General features: G+C 28.4%; 1 protein-coding gene across 2 annotated transcripts; it reads left to right on the top strand.

Moving 5' to 3' along the window:
* Positions 1-7,318: 7,318 nt before the first annotated feature.
* Positions 7,319-19,266, top strand: LOC100210177 (bone morphogenetic protein 5). Of its 2 annotated transcripts, XM_065795686.1 has the most exons (4): positions 7,319-7,431; positions 7,548-7,670; positions 7,774-8,122; positions 18,098-19,266. In XM_065795686.1, exons 3-4 carry the CDS (start codon positions 7,810-7,812, stop codon positions 18,985-18,987), a joined length of 1,203 nt encoding a protein of 400 aa, XP_065651758.1. In that variant the 5' UTR covers positions 7,319-7,431; positions 7,548-7,670; positions 7,774-7,809; the 3' UTR covers positions 18,988-19,266. The 2 variants fall into 2 exon arrangements, with proteins under 2 accessions (XP_065651758.1, XP_065651759.1); XM_065795687.1 differs by lacking the exons at positions 7,319-7,431; positions 7,548-7,670 and having other exon boundaries at positions 7,696-8,122.
* The last annotated feature ends 1,873 nt before the right edge of the window (positions 19,267-21,139 follow it).

Raw genomic sequence — 21,139 nt, 5'->3', positions numbered from 1 at the left:
AAAATTTAAACTTATTTACATTTTTTAAATATTTGTATTTATCAGAAATCGAAATTGTGTGTGTGTGTGTGTGTGTGTGTGTGTGTGTGTGTGTGTGTGTGTGTGTGTGTGTGTGTGTGTGTGTGTGTGTGTTAAATATATTGTGCATATATCTTATTATAATTTTAAAACTAATACTTTTTAAAATGTAATTTTAAATTTATATCATGAAAAGTATATTTAAAAGTATTAGTTATTAGATTAATGATATTGATTGTTTATTAAGAAAAACAAAATGTTGAAAAATGTGTAAAAAAAGCATCTGACTTTATCTTTAACTTGTCATCAGGCTCTTTCATATTCTTAATGTGCACATAGTATTGATTTTAGTCTTGTACCAATTTCAAGAAAAAATATTGCAATCAAGTACAATTTATGAAAGAATCTCATGAAAGTGATGCTAAACAATGTTTTCTTGGTAAGTTAAAGAACAATAGTGTTAACCCAAACTTAAGTATATGTCTATTCACAAGCTTTCGATACCAGATTGCCAAGTTTGATTGCTGTTCTTAAACCAATTGCAAAACGAGTGCGGAAAATTATTGCTGTTCTAGAGAAGATCTTGATTTTACCGCTGACATGCTAGGTTAAGTTAGGCCCTTGATATAGTTTTTAAAATTGTTTGAACCTGTCGTAAGTCTAACCTTTTGGTAAGATACTCTCAAAGTTGTCGACTAAGTAAGATGTTTGTTTTAGCCAGTTTATTTTAACAATTGATGACGAAATTAATCTAATTCAACAGCTAATTATAGATAATTATATAAGGATAATTATCAAACAGCTAATTATCAATTTTAGGCTCAATCCTCTTCACATTCGCTTATCATAGATCGATATTTTTGTTAAAGGAAAAGCTGTTGAAAGTCTTTTTGACTTTAAAATTAAACTTTTTACAAACCGGAACAAGAATGCAAAACGATATCATGAACTTGCAAATGCAGTTTTCTGCTATGAGAGCTCCAAGTCAAATTCAAGACAAATATTATCAACGTTGATGATATTTGTCTTGACTATTTGCGCTTGACTACTTCATTCAACAAGTTTAAGCAAAATTTGAAATTGGCTTTGGGATTCACAATCATTTGCATGAAAAATCAAAAACAAAATCTTCAAGAGATAAAACCTAGTGAATTGGCACAACTCAACGCTTATCATGTTAAAGAAGACAACTTTATGAAAGAAATTTTGTATAATAATTGTTTAAAGTAGTTTTCACTTTTCCTCCAGGAAGCTCCTTCATCCTACAAAAAAATTCACTAAAAGAGTCTACAGCTTCTTGTTCCATATGAACGCTTTCTAATTCAAATTTTAATATTATGCCTGTATCTGTTGCAAAGAGTAAACAATCTATCAGTCAATTAAAATTGAGACATTTGTAGGGCTACTATGGAATAATGACCCTATAACAGTTTTTTTGGATCTCACAATGCTATCAGTTGAAAATAAATTAGCCAAGTATCTATTATATGATGACATAATAACAAATTTTGCCGTTAAAAAAAATGGAGTGTTTTGAAAGGCAGTTTTCTGTTATTTTAATTTCCAAAGAATATGTTATAACAAGTTTATGTTATTTTTGTGTTGTATGTGTCGTTTCAAAATGCAGTTTATAACATAAAAATGTTGCCATAAAATTGTTTTAATGAAAATAAAATACGATCATTAAAAAATTATCTTAAAAGCGTATGCATAGTAAAGCATACGTCGACATAACTGTATATGCTTTAAATTTAAATTCTTTCTAAAATCATGCGAGCTGAAAAAGGCGAAGAAATTTGTGCTGTATTTTTTTTTTTAATACCATGCATTGACCTAAATATTATTTTGCAGAAAAAACGCAAGTAAAAAATTAGGAATTGTTCTACTAGCTTTCAGAAATTAGTAAGAAAGATTTTTTATTCAATATAAAAATGATATGTAACTCCAAGTGGCGCATGTTTCCAGACACCAAAAAAGCACGCAAAATTTTTATCATAATGTTAAAAGGTCTTAAAAAAAAACTATTTCCAGTTTTAGGGCTAAACTAATTCGTATTAATTCGATTAATTAATTTGTTTTAACCTTGATAGTTTATCTTTTATTTTTAATGTCGTTTAAATAAAAAGACTCTGAGTAAACTTACTACAATGAGGACGTGCAGCTGTTAAAAGTATCGTTGCTTCTAGATTAATATATATAAGCAAGACACCATCACCAGAAAATTAAAAGGTAACTCCTCGCGTTGGTGTAGATTAACTTTTTAGTAAAAAAAGCAATTACAACTTAAAAGATTTTAATTGGTTCAAAAGTAAGTAGTTTAACTCTAAACGCGTGAACTTAAGTAACTCTAAACGCGTGAACTTAAGTAACTCTAAACGCGTGAACTTAAGTAACTCTAAACGCGTGAACTTAAGTAACTCTAAACGCGTGAACTTAAGTAACTCTAAACGCGTGAACTTAAGTAACTCTAAACGCGTGAACTTAAGTAACTCTAAACGCGTGAACTTAAGTAACTCTAAACGCGTGAACTTAAGTAACTCTAAACGCGTGAACTTAAGTAACTCTAAACGCGTGAACTTAAGCAACTCTAAACGCGTGAACTTAAGTAACTCTAAACGCGTGAACTTAAGCAACTCTAAACGCGTGAACTTAAGTAACTCTAAACGTCTGAACTTAAGTAACTCTAAACGCGTGAGCTTAAGTAACTCTAAACGCGTCAACTTAAATAAGTAACTCTAAGATGGTTCCTATAGAAAAATCCAAATCGTTAAATAAAGTTAATATGTTATATTTTTTTGGTTCTTCATATTAAATGGGATAAAACTAAAGCTTTTATTAATAACTTTTAATACAATATTTAACTAAATTTGATGCGATTTTGGTAGATCTTATAAACCAAATAAATAAGGAACAATTTATCAAAAAAACTTTAAATTTGGCCGAAATATTCATTGTTAATAGGTTAAAAACATTCACAAAAATTATAAAAATAGCTTTTACCAGTATTGAATAAATGCTCTTATTGTAACAAAAATAGTTTTTAGATCATAAATAAGGGGGTTCCTTACAGTTTTTGGGTCATAATTTTTAAAAAAACATTATTAGAACCTTGATTTTGGGTAATGACATAGGCATATGTTAAATGGACAATCAGCGAAAATTTTAGAGCTATAGCACAATTATTTTATGAAATATATTGTTTGAAGTTGAAGCAAAAGTCAGAAAAACACAAATATTCATCAAAAACATAATTTAAAGTTTAATTTCCTCCAGGAAGATAAGGATCGATTACTTCTTTTTCATTTTGAATGTCTATAAATCCTTTCTTAATCTTCCTTACTGTCTTTTCTTCACTTTTTACCATCATCTGGTGATTTGACATTTATATACTTTAAAAAACGGTAGTGGTGTAGTGATAGAACGCTCGCTTCATAAGCGAGGGATTCCGAGTTCGATCCCCACTACACCTCTGATAGTACCACGCTCAACTTGTTTCTCTGCGCAACGGCATTGTTTGTCAAGGTTTGTGTTTCGGAGTTATAGAGTTGAGAGAGGGTTATAACCACTATTTAATAGCTTCCTCGTCTCTAGTGGCCTCCTCGGCCTTGGGTAGGTGTATAAAAAAATAAAAATAAAAAAAATAAAAAAAAATCTTCCACCGGGAAGATAAGGATCTGTTACTTCTTTTTCATTTTGAATGTTTATAAATCCTTTCTCAATCTTCCTTGTTGTCTTTTCTGCTCTTTTTACCATCATTTGATGCTTTTTTTTTCGACATTCGAATACTTATTCTATCTTTTTTAACTGAACCATTTTGAAAACATACACTGCCTTTAATACTAAAGTGATTTAAAACTGTGTGTAAAGCACCAGTACCATCATTAAATCTGAACAATCGAAGAATAAACTCTAATTTCTAATATTTTACGCTCAACAAAAATATTTTTATGGCATTTACTCCAAGTTATTTGACTTTTGCTTTCATTTGAGTTCTGTGTTTGATTGTGAAGACATTTAAATAACAGCTCATCTTCCGATGATTAATATTATCTCTAATAGCTTTCCCATAAAAATTTTGCATTGAGTTAACAATTCAATCAGCTTTCCCTTTCCTGAAAGCGGGGTTTATATTCTTTTATTTTGGCACATAGCCTGGTCCCTAATCTTTTTTGAATGTGTCCGACACATTCAAACTTTAGTGTTGTCACATCAAATTGTGAATAAGGATTTTAATCAATTACTTCCTTAAAAGATGAGGTGTCCCCATCTCCTAAGTATTCATAGTAAATCAAATTATCCGTCTGTACTGATCTACTAAATATTTCAACTGCTCCGGCTCCTTCGATTGAACCAGATGATCCTTTATGAATTATATTGAAATCATGGCTCATTAATTGTTCATTATATTCAAGATTTTTTAGACTTAAACTTTTTATATTCCATTTACGACAGTGTTTTGACATTATATGCGCATCAATACATTTGCCATTATGGCCGGCTGTTACAACACCATTTAGTGATACGTGTCCACGTTTTTGCCATGTGCTATAACAGCCCTTATATTTGCCTCAAATGAGTTTCTCCCTTGAGTTTCTTTACTCGGTGAACATTCTTTAAAAGTAAAAAAACTAACATTAGCTTGACAGTTGTTACATAATAATATTAATTTGGAAGCTAGTCTCATGCGTGAACTAAGTTTGTTCCATAGTTTCGCATCTTTTAGAGTCACATTCAGAACATACGGCTGTCTGCACGATGAAGTTTTTCAACTATTGAAATTCAATCAAAATTGAATAATCGTTTTCATCAGTAGGTGAAATTTGAGTTGCAATTTTTATTTCTCTTATAGTTTTTTTATTAGGAAAACTTGCAACCTTTTCTGAAATCAAACTTTACTTTGCTGTGTGTTGGTCTTCTCTAAATTTATATTTTATCTTTCTTTTACGATTGGATGGATTACCCATTAATTTCAAATATATTAATAAAAAACAATAAACTTAATTTAATTTGCAATAAATCTTCTTGTAGAACAAGGCAAGGACTTTAACTGCTTGATAATAAACCAGCTAGTATAATGAAATGTGCTTTATGTTTTAGGGTATGTATTTTAGCCCCCCCCCCCCCCCCAATAATTTACAGAATCAAAAAAGCAGATACGATGTAATATGGGAATCACAAATTAGTGTTTAAACCGTTGCTAAGGATTTTTTTTTTTTTACGTATATGTAAAACCATAAAAAACCTACTTGTAATTAAATTTTTTAAAAATTTATATACCCAGCATGAAAGAGCAATAAATTCTAGACAAGAAACAGTTGTAAAAAAAAAAAAACAGTTGTAAAACAAGAAACAGTTGTAAAAAAACGAAACTCTTTTGCAACGCAAGTTGCGGTGCGAAAGAGTTTCGTTTCGAAAGAAATTTGGTTTTTTATCATTATTTTAAAAAATAAAACCTTAAAATGTTCATATGTTGCAATACTGAAAATAAAAATTTTATTATAAACATTTTGGTATATAAAAATGTTATTTTTTACAATTACATCCATTTGGCCAGCAAAATTTTTTTATAGACTTCAAAACGTCGTTTAGCGAAAGAGCTCGTTTCGCAATTGCGACTTTCGTAAGCGCTACTTTAGTATGTAGCAAAAAAGTTTTATTTCGTAATTCAACTTGCCACACCTTCAAAATTGAGGTTGGGACCATCCAAAAATGGTCCCAACTTCAATTTTAAGGACTAAAAAAACGACCTACTGGACATTAATCGGCAAGGTCTCTTGTATCACCAGATGTAAAAATTAAAATCTAATCTCTATAGCCTAAGGAGAAAAACACATTTAAAGTTTTATAGCTCTTTGCGCTACTGATTGCACTTGGAGCTCCGTTGTAAATCTATTTTGTTTTTTTTTCATTTTTGGGTTATGAAGTTTTTAAAAAATATCGAAAACTCTTTACATATATGTGTTGGCTATAACCTGACAAAAAATCAGCTCTTTAACACTTGTGGTTTGTGTACAGGGACCTAAAGTATAGAGTATAGCACTAAAACCTCTTCAAAAAGAGACAACGGATGCTTAACGTTTTTATTATAACCTTATTATTGACTATGGAAGTTTCAAAATTTAATAGAATGAAGCCTTGGAATGTATCTTTTAGGCAAAAAAAATAGGAGCAAGATATCTTTTATCTGTGAAAAGATATAGCTCTTAAAGTAGAAACCTCGCCTTTGAAAAAGCGGCCAAAATGTAGCAGTTTTTGTGGTTTTTATGTCTTTTAAAGATTTAAAGTTACATTAAATAACTAATCAAGTAACAGTATGAGGTGACTAGTGGATATGGGATTCTATGGTTGTTAGACATCACATCTGTGTGTACTTTTTCTGCAAAAAGAGTGCTTTTTTTGACCTTGTTTGTACAAAAGTAGGAGCAAAAAACACATAGAGAAATTTTTTTCTAGTTGTTCTGAATTTAAAACGCATAAAAACCTCTTTTTGTTTTAGTAGTTAAACCCACAGGTTTGCTTTGTTGTTTTTTCTAAACATTATTGACCAAATATTGGAAATACACACAATAATAACAACTTCTTTTATTTAAATAGGAAATATATATTTACTGAATTGGGTTTTAATAAGATATCAAACAGAAGAAAATCCCATATAACCTTAATCTCCCATTGAAAAAAAACACATACACACAGACATGAAATGATTTCCTTTAAAAAAAATTACTTTATGGTGTTGTTGTGATATTTATTACTTTTTCTTCAAACTGCTGTTGATATTTTTTTATTTAGTACTTGCAAATTAAGCTATATACTTCTGAAATATTTTTTATATTTTATATTTTAAATTTATATTTTAAATATGTATATATATATATATATATATATATATATATATATATATATATATATATATATACAATAGTGACAAAGCTGGTAGTACAGCCGTCTACTAGTTTAAACCGCAGAAGAAGTAAGAAACTTGGGTTAATCACATAAGAAAAACAAATAAGATTAGTTATGATGCACTTTAAGTACAATTAAAAATTTCGTTCATCCCCCATATGATTTAATATTGTAAAAATCCACAAATGATAAAGAAAGGTCTTTCTTAAAGTGCAGGGTTTTCAAATTTTCTGATTGAAAGATTTCAGACGTTGTTTTAGAGTGGATAAAATATTTTGTAAAATGTTCAATTCGCACTTTGCGTGACAATTCAAACGTCCAAACTCAAAAACTATGATTATTTACAATGTTAATTCAATAGACAAAAAAACATTGTGTAACCAGTACGTTAGCAGCAGTACCAGCGTCACAATATGTTAGCACGCAAGCGTTGTAACAGCGTGTTCTGCTGAATCCAACCGACAAAAGAATATGCAGGGTAATTTTAAAACACCCTGAAACACTTTAGAGGTAAATTTTTATGGAATAAAATATGCAAACAGCAATTTAGTTGTTTTCAAACAGTGTCTGGATTATCCTTTTTTTTTTTCTTAGTGAAGTATATTTGATTTTGTCATTATTTACAGCAATTTTTATATAAATCGCGTTGTCAAGATTTGTACACACAAACTATTTAACTCAGCGGCATGCCTCGTTTACAAAAAAGTTGACAAAGAAGAATAACAAGTGAATACAAACAGCTTTTAAAGGTTTAAATAATTTATTGCCAATTCATTTTTTTTTTTGCATAAACATGTTTTATCATTAAAAAGCAAGCAATTTTAACACATGATGTTTTACTATTTTTACTAGAAAAAAACTAAACATATAATATATGGTGCCACTAGAATGAAAGTAACGTTATTAAACATTATGGTATTAATAATTTATACGCATAGCTTTGTGAATGGGGTAACAACTATTGAACGCAATGTTATCCAAAACACTTTATTAGATCTCTTTGGAAAGCATAATCGTCCAAGCCCCGAAGTTTTCTCTCATATAGGTAGGAACGCAACGTCAGCTAAGAAATATATGCTAGACTTGTATGAGTATTCAGTCAATACAGAACGTCATGGTATGAATAATTTCACAATAAGTTCAAAAAATATATCAAATATTGTTGATGATGCGGATACGGTTGTCAGCTTTCTAAATAATGGTTAGTTAATTATTTTTTCTCTCAATTTAAAAACTTATTTTGAATTAACATGGACAGGTTAGTACATTAATATTATGAATATTTAAACTTATTATTTTTAAAAAAATCTAGTTCTAATATTTTTTCATTTATGGTGAGAATTATGGTAAAGAAAATTTATAAAAATTGGGTTCACTGTTATGATGTAGAAAAAGAAAGGTCTTTAGTCTGTGCTGCATCAGTAGGAGAACCTCTAAAACTAAAAGAAATCCGTTACATGGCATTTAATATTGTTATGTAATAATGTTAAATATTTTAAAATCCAGTTTTTATTGTTTTTGTCTTCTTCAACCAGCTTAAATTTTGATTAAATCTAGTTTATTTTATTTTATTTTTTTTAAAAAAAAAAAAACCTTGAACAATTATTTAATTTGAAATTTTTTTTTTAATTTTCTTACTTGACAGCGATCATTTTTTTTTTTTTTTTTTTTTTAATAAACATGCATTTTTTACAAACACAAGATTTTAAGCTATTAAATACTTTTAATGCAAAAGGTAAATTAAACTTCTTGACTGATTGATAGTTGAGATTAAAGTGACGGGAGCGCTATTTCTTTAGTCTGAAAAAAATTTTAACAATGTGGAAAATAATTGAAATACCTAGGGAAATTGTTTGGTAACAAGTTTGGTATTTAATTAAAGTTATATATATTTTTTTACATTGAAACGGGAGAGAAAGTAAATAATATTCTTTCTGTCGCTCTCGATTTTTTGAAATTTTTTTTTGAAAATATTATAAGCTGCAAATCTGAAATATTTAAATCCTTTGTGCTGTTGCCTAGTTTGTAAAGAATACAACGATGACAAGAACAAGCTTGTCTTTTGTTATTAGGAAAATTTCTATTTTTTTTCTGCCTCATGGTTTTAGTTAAAGGTTTTAAAGATGTTGGCAGTCAATTAGTTAAGAAATACCATCCATATCCCTTTAACGTATGAAATGCTGCGAAAAATCTTTAGACAAGTATTGACCAACTTATTTTAGAAATTATGCATCATCAAAAGAATAATGGTCAAACTATATTAGAAGCGAGAGAGAGTGTTATATCTTTTAACAGAGGTGTCAATTTAAAAAAAATGAAAATTATGTTACTGTTGCAATCCTGTTTTAACAATTTTTATCAGTCTGCACTGAGGAAGCCATTTTTTGGGACTGAGAATGGTTGCAAACCAATTTAATCAGTTTGAGCTGAAAGATGAATGTCTATCTACATTTAAAACGTTGAATGCATTTAAACAGACTGTGTTGGTAACGATCTCAATTTTTTTTATTAGGACTTATTTTCGGAAGAGAGAGATCGAGAGAGAGTGTGTTGCAAGTTCTTGGAACTGCACACACACTTCTATCTATTTAGACTGAGGAACTTCAGGAAAAGAAAATCCTAATTTCTAGGTAATGTAATGCATGTCAGCATTTTTGATCGCATTTTTATAGTTTATACAGTTTTCTGCGCAAAAAACGGTTTAAAGTACGTTTTGCAGGCATACAGAATAATGATTTATTTCCATTGAAAAAATTTTGAAGCGAAACAAATAGAAATTGGACGGTGTTAGATCAGATGAGTAGGGCATTTAAAATATCTAAAGCATCTCACCCAAACTCTAACAATTTTTGAAACCATAAAAACCAGTGACAACGTTTAATACTTTTACTTTCACTTATAACTGCTTTTGCTACTTACTAAAAAAAAAAAAAAAAAAGCAGTAACAACAGTTAAAAATAAACAATCGTTAATAACTAATAAATTGGTCAGTTGTTATTTTACTAACTATTGTCAATAATTAACTTTTTTTTTTATTCTTGTGAACGATGTTGAGTTATTGAGAGGCTCTGGAGGTTTAGTTAAATTGTCTCCTGTGCAGCACATTTAGATGCAATGAAATTCATTTCATACTGCTTTAATATACAAGTTTCTAAGTCACGAACCTTGCATTTTCAATTATTGGATTCTATTTTGACTTATTTAAAGTCTTGCCCGAAACTTAACGGTACATTTTACACTTGGTTTACTACTGTTGCTGTAAGAGTGGTTGCTGTTGCTTGATTTATTTGCATCTCATCATTCAACGTATGCTTACGTTTTTTCCTAGCTTTTTTTGGTGTAAGTATACTTCAATCTTGGCTAAATTTTTATTGCTTTTTTTGTACCAAGATGTTGAATAAAAAACATATGTTGCAAAGCTATGGAAAATAATGGGCTAATTACAATTGTTTTTTAACGTTTTTACATTTTTTTAATAGCATGAGTTACTACAGTATTAAAGGTTGCTTAAAGGCGATTTGAGTTTGAAAGACGAGCTGAACTTGGAATTTATTTCAGAGCTAATACTATACAATGTATGTTGATGCAAGATGTTATTTTTGTAGATTCAAAAGGGAGTGATTAAAATGGTGTTGGTGCTAGTGTTACTGACATAGATTCTGGTAGTTCAAATAACGAACACTTAGGTTGATGTGATAGTGTTTCAAACATGTAGTAAATTTTGACTAATCAATTTTCTCATTGTCAAGTGGAAACCGGTATTTTGAAAGGTTCAAAAAGTTCTTTTTAATAAATTTCTGAACTTTGCCTTTGCATAAAACTGGTAACGTGCGTCAAACTCTTTTGGCAAGGCAATAAATGTCAACATCTAGCGTCTGCAGGATGTGGGACAAATGAGCTGTTTAACAAATTATAAAGTATTGCTTTAAATGCAAATAAGTACAAGCCGATAGGTAACATGTGTCAAGTGATCATCTACGACTATAATAAGAATACCTATAATTCTATAATTATTATTTTACAACTATTTAATATTAATATGTAATTCTGTAACTATAATTCTATAGTTTTTTTTATTTAAAAAAAATTAATTTAAACTAAAGATTAAACTTATTACTGTTGTTGTTAATGTTGCCACGTACATTCTAGTACATTCGTACATTCTAGTAAGCCGCTGCCGTACAGTACATTCTAGTAAGCCACTGCTCAAATTGTTAATCTTCCATCCATCTGAATGAGTAAAACAGTTAGAAAACAGAAAAGATTGACATTAGGTATTGTAAATAGTTGATAACAAGTGTGTTGACGTCGTTGTAAATTCTACCAAAGCCCTAACTGGATAATTTGATAAAAGTATCTGACTAGAATTAATTCAAATTTTTGTTGTAACATTTCATTTTAAACACTGCAAATTGTTTGACCTACACCGTTGACACGCCTATAAAGAATTGCTACTCGTATGCTGAGCAGTTTTGTTAAGCGAAATTTTGTCGCTTTGTACTCTGGTCACTGGTAAGCGCGGCTTACATTTTAGTACATGATTTTCTTTTTTCTTCGCGAGCAATTCATTTCGTGGTATATTTTTATTTAAATAAAACTGATAATAATTGATTTTAAGTTTATAGTTTAGAGATAAATAATTAATTCAAGTCCAAAGTTTAAGGGATTTTATTTAAACTCCATAGTTCACAACTAGCTTTGATTAATGTAATCAATGCCGACGAAGGTAATACTAATAAGTCATTTGAAGAGTTTTTTACAAGTTTCAATTCTCTTTTAGATAAACATGCACCATTAAAAAAAGTCAGCAATTGCTGCTTGTCAAGGGGTCTTAAACCTTGGATAACACGAGGAATCTTGACTTCAAATAATATACGAAATAAAATATTTAACAAATTTCTTAAAACAAAGAATCCTAATAACAAACTTAATCTAGAAAAACCTTATAAAACGTATAGAAACTTACTTGTTACTCTCACCCATCGTAGTAAAAAAAACCATAACTCTAAGTTCTTCACTGATAATGCCAACTTTTTCTTTTAAACATTAGTTTGAGAGTTAACTCATATCCTTCCTGCTTATCTTTTAACAACTCCATGATGTATGACCCTATTAAAATTTCGGAATCTTTTAATTTATTCTTTGTTTCAGTTACGGAATAATTACAGAAAAAGAAAAACACTCATCCAATACTGACTTTAATAAATACTTTAAAAATCCTAATCTAAAATCAATTTTTATAAAACCTACACACAAAAACTTTTATTTATTATTTATTCTCTTAATGACAGCAAAGCCTCAGGACCTAACAGCACTCCAGTACCTATTTTTAAAGCTCTTGTAAATGATATCTCTCCTGTACTTTCTGAACTATTTAATCTGTCATTCATCACGGGTGTATTCTCTGATATCTTAAAAACTGCTTCTGTTATCCTAATTCATAAAAAAGACTCAAAACTTGAATGTAATAACTACAGACCAATTTCATTGTTATCAAATGTCAGCCATCTTTTAAAAACACCTATGCATTCTCGCATTTACAACTTTTTGAATAATTCTGCTTGTTTTCATATTCGAAAGTTTGGGTTTCGCACAAATCACTCCACTTCTCATGCTCTTTTTAGCATTACTGAAATGATTCGTGGTGAAATTAACCGAAGTTCCTTTGCCTGTGGTGTATTCATAGATCTTCAAAAAGCATTTGATACGGTTGATCACAACATTCTATTAAAAAAGTTAAACTACAATTGAATACGTGGTTATCATTGGTTTTCGTCATATATTACGGATTGCACTCAGTTTCTTTCAATTAATGGATTTGAATCCACACATGAAGTTATTAAATATGGCGTTCCACAAGGTTCCGTTCTTGGAGCGTTATTATTTTTATATGTAAATTATTTGTTATATTTACATTATATGTAAATGTAAATTATTATATTTACATTGTATATATTATATTTACATTGTATTACATTGTATATATTATATATTATATTATATTATATTATTATGTTATATATTATTTATTATATTATATTATAATTATTTATAATATATTATGTTATAATTACATTGTATATATTATATTTACATTGTATATGTAAATTATTATATTTACATTATATGAAATGATTTATCTTGTTCATTTAAAAGGTACATCATTATGCTGATGATACCAATTTTTTATATATCAACAAATCACTTACGACTCTTTGTAAAAAAGTTAATCAAGATCTTCATCGCTTATGTAACTGGTTAAATAGTTATCGTATTTCATTGAATGCCAATAAAACATTATATTTCATTTCCTTCTAAAAAGCATTGATAATATTAAAATTAACGGGAAAAAAGTTTTTCCTTCAAAATATATAAAATACCTTAGAGTATATCTTGATGAAAACCTATCTTAATAAAATCAACTGTATCATCTTAAAAAAAACTTACACGAGCTAACAGTATGCTTTCTCTAATTCGTTACTATGTTTGTATCCAAACTCTTCTAATGATTTATTCTTCTTTATTCTCTTCTCACCTTTGCTATTGTTGTATTGTTTGGGGTCAAACAAGTAACATTTTACCTAATAGCATTGCAAGTTTACAACGCATATCTAGAATAATGACGTTTTCATCAATGAGATCTGTTATCCAAAAAAATTTTCTAAACTAAGAATCCTAAAACTCCATGATCTTGTAAAGTTTTACAACTGTTTTTTTTTGTATTTGACTTTCTCCAAAATAAACAACCAAACTATTTTTTAAACTTTTTTATAAAAAAAAATGAAATTCACAATCATCACACCAGGAATGCAGAAAATAGTATGCTATACTTTATATTTCCCAATGGAACCAGTGTATTCCTGCATTAATTAAAAAATTTAAAAAAAATATCCCCTTGTTACGGATTATTTACTGCTCAACAGAATTCAATTAAAAAATATATTGTTGGAGTGTATTTCTTTATAATCTCTCTCTGTATTTAAGTTGCTTTGATATATAATTTCTTTAACAAACAAGTGGTTTGATTTTTGCTTTATTTATTATTTATCTATCTATTATATTTATTATTGTGTTATTATCGCAACATTTTATGTTATTATTATATTTAATTATTATCTATGATATGTACATACAATTTATATTGTAGGGGAGACCGGGGCTAGTTGGCTGCAGGGGTAAGTTGAAGAATTACGTTTATCTTCAGAGTTTTTCATCAGAAAGTGACAAAAATGACACAGAACCTTCCTAATTGACCATTTCATCATTCACTATAGTATGGTCAGGATTCGCGCATGCGCATGGGAGATATTAAAATTTATATGTTTTTTGGACAATAACGTAACTTTTGGAACATCGCTTCCTTTTTACTTTACAAAGAAAATAGCTGGTCGTATGAAAAAAAAACTATTGTAAAAGTTCCAGTCACAATTGGTTAACTATATACAGTTAGACTTTTTTTCAAAGTTGCCGTTTTTTAAGATCTATAGACTGTTTATTGAAAAAAAGGCTTTCGGGGTAAGTTGACAAAATTTTCACGGGGTAAGTTGGCTCATAGCATTTACTATGGAAAAAAAATACAAATTTTTATAAAATTAATTTTTTTCTCTTTAATTTTTAACAATATTGAAAAAACTTACTCTTACAAAAAAATTTAAAAAAAAAATTTTTTTAGTTTTTTTTTTCACAGTTAAAAAGTGGGATACTGTTTCGGCTGTTATACCTACTAATATTTGGTACCAGCTAAAACTAATATTAAATATTTGACTTAAATTTGTTGTCAAAATTAATAGTAAAAAAAGTTAATTTTGCACTTAATAATATATTATTAATCATTTTTATAGTATGCGCCAAATTACCCCGTGGTGGGGTAAGTTGGCGCAATTTTTTTTTTTAGGGCCCGGGAAGGCCCCAAGAATTTTTTTATGTAAATGAATGGAAATTTTATCAGTTACCCAAATTCATACTCTTTAAGACTAAACTTTAATGTTTTCAAAAAAATGTGCTCTTTGGGCTACAGAGCTCATAGAGTAAAAACCGAGCCAACTAGCCCTGGTCTCCCCTATTATAATTATTCTATTATTGATATATATTCATATTATTGATACTTTATTATTATTATTAATATTATTATTTTGTATTATTACTATAACAATTACATATATTACTATTATTCGTTTAACAATCTTTTCTTTTTTTGCTCTCTTATTTACATTTTTTATGTTTTGGTGTCCATTTCTAGTTTATAACTATATGAGTGTCACCTAACCAAATTCTATGAATTTACGATGAGCATTTGTAAGTTTTTATTGATATGGTTAAATAAAAAAATTATTAAATATGATGACAAAAGAACAAATTAACCGTGAAAGCATTTTGTGCATTAACTTAGAAACTACTGGATCATCATCTAAAACTTCTAAACTAGCTAAAGTCAGTCACTCAACTGTTTCTCAGGTTCTAAAACGCTACAAGGAATCTTTATCCATCATTCGCTAGTCAAGGTCTAAAAGAAAGAAGAGGTTTGAAAATAATGAGTTTGCCTCAAAAATTTGTCGTTCATACTTGCAGAACTCTGAACTATCTGACTATGAAAGAAAAAAAAAGATACAATGCTTTTTACAATGTTCTTTTGTGCAAAAATTCAAGAATTTTTACGGTGTTTACTCTTACCGCAAGATAATATATCCAAACTGTACCAAAAAGCAGCAAAAATATATCGAAACGCAGCTGAGAAAACTGTACAACAACATTTAGAGTTCGATGGTTGCCTAGCTCTTGATGACAAAATTTATGTTTAATTAGACTTTAGACAAATACCCGGTCACAGATTTTATGCTGGGATTAGACGTGGAGCCTAATGCTAGCATAATATAAATGTACAAAGCTGAATAAGTTTGGCAGGAAATGTATGATTTGGCAATTTTTAGTATTAGCAAAAAATGCAAGCCATTTTTAACCTAAAAGTCAATGAATGCCAAGCTGTACGCAAAAGAGTGCCTGGAAAAACAGCTATCTTATATAAAATCTTATAACGCTCCTATAAGCGTTTTTGACCTGATGTAGCAAGCTGTCACTATGCTAAAGCAACAATGAATTGGTACCAAAAAAATAGTTTTTAAATTATACCTAAAGATCTCAACCCACCAAATTGTCCACAAATACTTCTTATAGAAAAATTTTGAGCTTTTTATAAGCTTAAGTTAAAAAACACACAAGGTATAACCAATACATAATCCGAGCTGCTTAAAAGGTTGAAAAAAGTTTATGATAAAGTTCCCGATCGCACTGTGCAATACTTGAATATATATATTAATATATATATTAATATATATATTAATATATATACATACTTGAATATATATATTAATATATATATATATATATATATATATATATATATATATATATATATATATATATATATATATATATATATATATATATATATATCAAAAGCCTTCGATACGATAAATCATGAGATTCTTATTAAAAAACTAGAAAATTATGGAATCTGTGGTAATTTTCTAAAATTACTTAAGAGCTATTTAAGCAATCGTAAACAGTATGTGCAAATTGATGTATCCTCTACAACAAATTTACTAGATATAACATGTGGTGTTCCCCAAGGGTCTATACATGGACCACTTCTTTTTCTCATTTATATCAATGATCTTTATAATGCCTCAAATTTAAAAACAGTAATGTTTGCTGATGACACAAACTTTTTTTGTCTAGCAATAATATCATAACACTATTTAATGACATGAACATAGAGCTAATTAAAATTTCAAAATGGTTTAAGTCTAAAAAGTTATCAATTAACATAGAAAAAACTAAATGGACTCTATTTCATCCAAAATCCAAAAAACATCTTTTGCCAAATGATATGCCTCAAATATATATAGATAATATTCAAATAAAACAATCAAAAGTTATACTTTTTCTTGGTGTTTTTATTGATGAAAACTTTACGTGGAAAAATCATATTGAAACCTTGCGCAACAAAATTTCAAAAAATATTGGAGTATTATATAAAGCGAGAAGTTTTGTAAATAGACACGCATTAATTCAACTTTATTACTCACTTATTCAATGCCATCTAAATTATTCAAATATCGCATAGGGCAGTGCTAAAAAAAGTCAATTAGATCCTCTTTATCGGCAATAGAAGCATTTAGCACGACTAATAAATTTTAAAGATCGTTTTTACTCATGCAAAACCACTTTTATTCAAAATGAGTATTCTTAATATATACCAACTAAATGTTTTTAACACTCTTTGCTTTATATTTAAATGTAAGATAGGCTTAGCTCCAATACCTTTTCAAAATTTATATGCCCAAAATTTATATGCCCAAAATTTATAAAGCCCAAAAACAAATATGATCTAAGAAATGACCATTTTATTTATCAACATTATTCGCATATAAATTTTGGAAGGTCTCTTATATAATATCGCGGAGCTTATTTGTGGAACCAAATAGTTTTAAAAAATTTTGATTTTTCCCAAAGTTGGAATTTTTCTTTTTTCAAAAACAAACTGAAAAAAGTTATTTTCTCAATAGAAAATATTTTCGAGTTCTTCTGATCTTGTTTCTCTTTTATAAGTGTTTCTAAATGTAATTTAAAATATTTGTTTTTATTTTTTATTGCTTTTTTAATCGGTATTTTATTTGTATGAAGGTTTTCATAAAAACGGTATTTACTAATTTAAAATATTTGATTTTATTTTTTATTGTTTTGTTAAACGGTGTTTTATCATTAAGGTTATTTTATTCGTATGAAGGTTTTCTTAAACGGTATTTACTTTTTATTTTATATTTTTTTGAAATAATTGGTTTATAATTTTTGTATTGTTAAACGGTTCTTGGTGACAGGATCTTATGATCCTCTTCGAGTTTCCGTGTTCTTCATATATTATGTACCAACGACACTTTTACCAGAGAATATTGTTAAATGAACAAAAAAAGAAAATATATATATATATATATATATATATATATTGTAATTTCTATAAATATATATTGTTAAGAGCTCTTAAAGTTGAGTAAATTTTTTCGTGGCTGTGCTTCATTTATTATTTAATGATTGTGTATAACTTATAATTATAACTTACAAATTGTAAATTAAAATGAGTTCATTGAAAACTAATAATAAATCAACTTTTTAAATTTAGCATATATTCCGAGACCAAACACATCTGACGAAGCTGGTGAAATGTTTTTTGATTTATCTTCAAGTGATATTGTTGAAAAGGTTCTTGCTACTGCTCTTCAAATTTACCTCGACACAACTTACAAAACTGTGACAATCGAAAAGTTAAGAATTTCTATTTACAAGATAGTTGTTCCTAAGAAAAAATACAAGCTATTAACCTCAAAAGTTATCAACGCATCAGTTTCTCAATGGCACGAGTTCAATGTTTTAGAAGCTTCATTGAGCTGGATTGAGTTTTCAGAAACTAATAATGGAGTATTATTAGTATGCGAAGATCAGCAAAAAGAAACCATTCCTATTGAAGATTGTGGAATTGTTGATTTTAAAGGTAGAGAGCAGTTTAGACCATTTCTTGTGTCTTTTTATCAATCCGGTAAAGAAAAGGAGTTTCCTGCAATTCGAGGTATTGAATCAACCTCAAATTTACATGAACGTTTAAGACGCAGTATGCAAGAAAATATTTTTACAGATGTGGTCGGACAGTTTGCTGCTGCCCAAAAAAAAATGCGTTTGAACATTTCCCAGAATATTCACGGATATCGGTGTGACAAGCATTCATTGTATATTAGATTTAAAGATATTGGTTGGAACTTAATTATAGCGCCTGAAGGTTATGAAGCTAATTACTGTGGAGGAGATTGCAGTTTTCCACTCGATAATAACGCAAGCGCAACAAATCATGCAACTATACAAACTCTTGTGCATATGATGTTTCCAGAAATTATCCCGAAACCCTGCTGCGCGCCAAACAAACTTAAAAGGTTAAAAGTTTTATTTGAAGACGAACGCCATAATGTTGTATTGTCGCACTTTCCAAACATGATAGTTCAACACTGTGGATGCCAGTAGTTTAAAAAAGCTAAGGATTTAAAATTTCCATGGACTAACGCAAAGGTATTACTTGTTTTTGTAAAGTCCAGAAAGCAAATACTAAAACGAAGCAAATACTAAACGAGAATCTGAAAGTTAACGTAACATGAAGTATGAGACAATAATTTAAAGCGTGGTAAAACATTCTCAAATGTGAAGTAGAATTCTGTTAACCTAAAGTACCACTTAAGGAAAAATTGTTACTTATTTTAAATTTTTAGATATATTTATGAATTAAAAATTTCAAATTATAATTTATAAGATAAATGTCTTTTTCTCTGCAGTTTATTAGTATTGGTACTGTCCCAATGCTTTGAGGTCGTCTCTAGAACGGGACTTGTAACCTTTAGTACCAATAAGTGTTGCAAACTATGCTTTTTAAATTTTATCTGCGCTAAAAGATTGATTCATTTTGGTGGCAAAATTTTTAAATTCTTTTAAATCAGTTATTTTGTTCTAGACAAAACATTTGATCAAGGTCTAAAGTATTTTAATGCAGGTTTACGGGTACAGGTTCGCAGTTGTTTTACAAAGCAATTACCATTATTTCTATAACAATGAAATAAAAGAACCACTTCGTTTGCTGTTTCTTTTATATAAACAGAGGATGCCAATAACTAGAGTTAATTGTCATGCAGGTTTAACAATCTAGTAGGTTTTGCAGGTTTTGTTAACAATCTAGTTTCATAAGCAATCTATTTATCATAAAAATTTGATGATGCTACATCAAACCTAAACCTTTATATTTCAAGTTTTAAGATGACTGCCAAAGTGGCAAAGGTGGTCGAGTATTTTTTTAAACATCTGGTTGGAGAGGAATAGTTAAGGTATATATAAAACTTGAAAAAAGTTTAAAAAGCATTAATTTTTTTAATATATAGATAGGTGTCCTCGTAAAAAAATTAAACTTTAATTTTTTCCAACTAAACCAATTCCATTCTATAGGTATTATTTAATGATGAATTTTGATACCAAATTTATGATCTAAAATCAACTAGAAGTAATTTTATGCAGTTTTTAAAGTAAAAAAATATATAGGAGAGCTTAACAATGATATAGAGGAAATTGATTTCAAAAACATTAAAAAATATCGTATATCTCGTATCGTATACAAAATATAAGTGTTTATTTTATATATCGCCTTTATAAAAAAAAAATGCTCTTCGTATCTATCTTTAAGTTAATTAAACAACTTTTAACTAGAATAATAACTGTGCTGTTTGTGTTTTTGAACAACTTATGTTAAATACTAAGGATACTTTACAAAAAGTTGTAATGATTGGAGTCTAAGGACAAAAAAACTTGTAATTTTTGCCTCCATACCCCAAATGTGAGAGCAGCAGTATGATAAAGTTTTTTTTTTTTTTACTATTCTTAACTAAATTTATACTCATAGATAAATATTACATTTCAAAAAAGTTATTATTTTCAAATATTAAGACCATTTAAAATTTGCCTATAATTAGAGGAGGTTAAAAAAAATGTATACATAATTTAGCGTAACTTTTTTAAACATAAAGTATCAATTTGTTCATAATAAAAGTATCATTTGTTTTATATAAGATAAAAGATCTAAAAATAATCCATATTATCATGTTACTTTCATATTTAAGCATTTATATTGGTATAATGAATTCTTGATGAGAAAACTACCTATTTTTACCAGCTTCGTTTACTTCAAAATTGTTTTTTTACAAACGGTTTTTTAACAATAATAGCACTCTTACCTTGTTTAAAATATCAATATTATTGTTTAAATTTTAATTTACAACCCATAAAATTTAAAAGTTATTGATTTAGAACAGGACGCTAGAGTGATGAAAATACAATCTTTAACTTTCAAATTACAGTTAAGGTGTTATAATAAAGATAGTTCATGTTTGTAGTTTTGCTGAATTCACCGCGTTTTTAGTTAAAAGGTCCCATGGTTTGACCACAAATTCAGTGAGAAAGTTGTCTCTTTCCCCGCAGTTTCGGACAAGTTGTGCCTTAATGCACCTACAAGCTCAAAAACTGTACTTTGAAGACATAGTTAGTTATTATTTAATTATTATTTTTTATTGCTTTTTATTTTTTATTGCTGTTTAGTTTCATTGCTCAATAAGATCTTCTTTTGCTCGTTGTTCGGTTA

This window comes from Hydra vulgaris, chromosome 04, assembly GCF_038396675.1.
Source record: "Hydra vulgaris chromosome 04, alternate assembly HydraT2T_AEP".
Lineage (NCBI taxonomy): Eukaryota > Metazoa > Cnidaria > Hydrozoa > Anthoathecata > Hydridae > Hydra > Hydra vulgaris.
Note: the sequence above shows the minus strand (reverse complement) of the source record. Positions and strands in the feature narration are given on the sequence as shown.